Consider the following 3,259-nt stretch of genomic DNA (forward strand, 5'->3'; position numbering starts at 1 on the left):
TTCGAGTATGAATATTCGGTTGCTGCCGTAATGAAATAACTTCTGTTCCAAAATTTTAGAGGACCTTATTGGTAACACGAAGGGTTATTAATAATAATAAATTCTCAGTGGAGATTTACTTCATTGGTTAAAAAAAAATTCTCTCAAGAGTTTTCATAATTAACCAGAAAGGGGGGTCATTTTTTTTGCGAAAACTGTAAATTTGATCACATTGTTACACTAAGAAATCCGCAAGTTTAATATTAAACTCGTTTTAGAACTGAGTTTCACTTAAAATTCCTGTAAATTACTTGAAAAATAAGGAAGCCTTCTGACCTTCTGACCTTTCATTCTTTGAAAAACAAAGTCATGCAACATTTCGTTGACCCTTTTCTATTATTACTTCAATGTTATGATTCGTTAATCAGTGTGGGGGAATGTGGGAATGTTTGATGCTTTCCATTATTCAACATATTCATAAATGATATTCCCGTTACTTTTAATAGTTCATATGAGTATGGCATGTGTTTTTCCATGCACGTGATACAATATTTTTTTTTATTCTTCAGAAACAAAACCCCGCAAACAAGTAACGTGCATTATTGTTTGGTAGAATTTTGGTAGTGTATAAATTAACGCCCAACTTAAGCCATATCTATATTTGGATTTAACATCATTTTGTCATAATATTTTTTTTAACAGTTTGCCCTACAAAAAAAAATAATAATTAATTTTATGTCATCGAAGTTCTTTGTATATTTGGTATTAAAAATAGATGATTTTTGAAAAACTGAGATTCGCGGAATTTCATGCAATATTATTTAAGAGAATTTTTCCCAGGTCTTTTATGTATCACTAGATTTGCATATTGCAATCAGAGTTTTTAGTGGTTAGTCCATCTCGCTATTCATCGAATGGGCTAATTATATGTGAAAATTATTTTAATTATATCACATGGTTTAATAATATATACATTATATACTAGTAAATAATTAATATATTGTGAGCCAATTATGACCTGCTTAAATAGAAATAGTATAAAAAATTCTTGATGATGATTATAAATATTCCCCCCTAGATATTTTTTTTTTTTAAAGTCATGAAAATCCCTTTTTCAATCTTCTCATATTTTCAAAAAAATTACTAAAAAATGGTACATCTTACTCCTTCGCCTTTATTTCAAATACGTTTAGAAAATGATAGTTTAACAATGCATGGATCACAATCCGAATCGGTTGGTTGTGTTCTTCGTGGCCAACTTGTTTTAGCTATAACTGAACCAACAAAATTTAAGGAAATAAAATTATCATTTCAGGGAAAATCTAAAGTTGGATGGGTAGATGGTGATTATTGATCATATTTTTATTTTATTATTTATTTTATAGCATATAATCTAAATTTATTTTCTTTTCTAAAGGTGGAGGTATAGGACAATGTTATAATAACGAAGAAAAAATTTTATATCAACAAGATTGGAAATTTTTACCTGCAAGTAAGCAATATCATTTATTAAAACCTGATAATTATCATTGGGAATTTGAATTGATACTACCAGGAACTTTACCTGAGACTATTGAAGGTTGTCAACATGGAAGCGTAAAATATACCTTAAAAGCAGTAGCGGAAAGGCATACTTTTGCCCTTAATTTACACACTCATAGAAAAGTTACTTTAGTAAGAAGTTTATTATCAGGTTCATTGGAATACTCTCAAGGTGCTATCTTAGCAAATAATTGGAACAATAAAATCGATTATGAATTTTCATTAGACTCAAAAGTTTTTAGTCTTGGGGATAAAATTCCAATAAGGATAAAATTAAGATCATTAGAAAAGGATCTTAAAGTTCAAGAAATTATATGCGTATTCAAAGAATATATTACTTATACAGCTGGTGTAAATCATAAAACGGATTCAAAAGTAATAAAGATCGCTAGTGAAAATAATTTTTCTAGAGATGTAAATTCTTGGTATCATCTTATGGAAATATCAATACCAAATGATTCAATCTATTGTTTATATGATTCACAAAATGATATTATTTGTGTAAAACATAGGTTAAAATTTTATATAACTTTTGTTGATAAAGTACACAGTCAACGATGTGAATTAAGTGCTGCTTTATCAATAATGGTTACTCCAGACTCTTATAGTAGTGATAATATGAATTTACCCGCTTATGATGAGAATCATTTGAGTAAAACCTATTTTGAAGACGCTCTTTCAGATCATTCAACAACTTGCCATTTTGTTAATTCTTTATATGATGTTGAAGAAATGAACAAATTACCTTCTTATCGTAGTATCGCTTCCCTTATACCTGTCCCTCTTGCTGATTCTTTATTACCACCAACATATGATGCTACCATCAATAGACACTAAATGTTTGTACAAACATGTGAATCTGAAAAAATTTCTCACTCTTAGACATTTTTATAGAAACAATATTTTATAGATATAGAGTCAATAATTCATTTAATTATTGTTTTTGTAAATAGTTTTCTTTTTAAATATCTTGCTCATAGTTTTAATATTTAATTACACTTAGCATATACAACGGAAAGAAAAATTTAAATATTTATTCATTATTTTCAATAAAACATATCGCACGTCATTATAAACAATATGCTGATTCCATCACTATAATTTATATAATAAATATCTTTTTTAAAAGGGCATGATGGGGAGATTGGGGAGATGAAAAGGCATAACATTGAAACAGCACAATACCATACGCGTAGTGATTGATCGTTATTCCAATAGCTTTGTGTTATTTAGTGTCATTCCAACACTACTTAATAAAATCTTTTTCAATACATTCGCGTTCTTTATCTAAGCTATTCCTGGGATAATTAAGGCCATTGTCCCACACGCAATCTCTTATTTCCAATCTTATCTATAATCGTGTCTATAAATATCTTTATCCAATCTCGGTAACTGTTAAAAAAACTTTTTTCCTGCTCTAACCATTTACTTTTTGCACCAACTCTTCCATATAGGATATGGTTATATTTAAGAGTTTGTTTTGTACTGTTTATAATTTCTCTCAATAAATTAGAATTTTCCTCCTTTAGCTGTTCCTTCAATATAAGTTGCTTAATACTCATTGGACTAATTGGTGAAAAACAATATGTTACAAGGTATGTGCAGAAGATATGACTGTGAAAGGTCTTTTTTTTTTCTTTTTATTTTTTTAAAGTCTAACAAATAAAATCAAATAGGATGAAAATGATGTTAATGAAATAGAAGTTAAAAAAATGGTTGCTTTACTTTTAAGTTGTAA

General features: G+C 28.2%; 1 protein-coding gene across 1 annotated transcript; it reads left to right on the forward strand.

Annotated features, from left to right (window-relative positions):
* The first annotated feature begins 1,074 nt into the window (after positions 1 to 1,074).
* Positions 1,075 to 2,594, forward strand: OCT59_007830 (uncharacterized protein). Its single transcript, XM_025318356.2, has 2 exons — positions 1,075 to 1,322; positions 1,397 to 2,594. The coding sequence occupies exons 1-2, from the start codon at positions 1,130 to 1,132 to the stop codon at positions 2,356 to 2,358; spliced, it is 1,155 nt and encodes a 384-aa protein (XP_025176365.1). The 5' UTR covers positions 1,075 to 1,129; the 3' UTR covers positions 2,359 to 2,594.
* Positions 2,595 to 3,259: the final 665 nt, after the last annotated feature.

This window comes from Rhizophagus irregularis, chromosome 16 (assembly GCF_026210795.1).
Source record: "Rhizophagus irregularis chromosome 16, complete sequence".
Classification (NCBI taxonomy): domain Eukaryota; kingdom Fungi; phylum Glomeromycota; class Glomeromycetes; order Glomerales; family Glomeraceae; genus Rhizophagus; species Rhizophagus irregularis.

Bases quoted from the DNA above. Each gene is read 5' to 3' on its own strand.
- OCT59_007830 (XM_025318356.2), top strand. From the start codon at position 1,130: ATGGTACATCTTACTCCTTCGCCTTTATTTCAAATACGTTTAGAAAAT. The intron at 1,323-1,396 runs GTGATTATTGAT...TCTTTTCTAAAG, and splicing joins TAAAGTTGGATGGGTAGATG to GTGGAGGTATAGGACAATGT.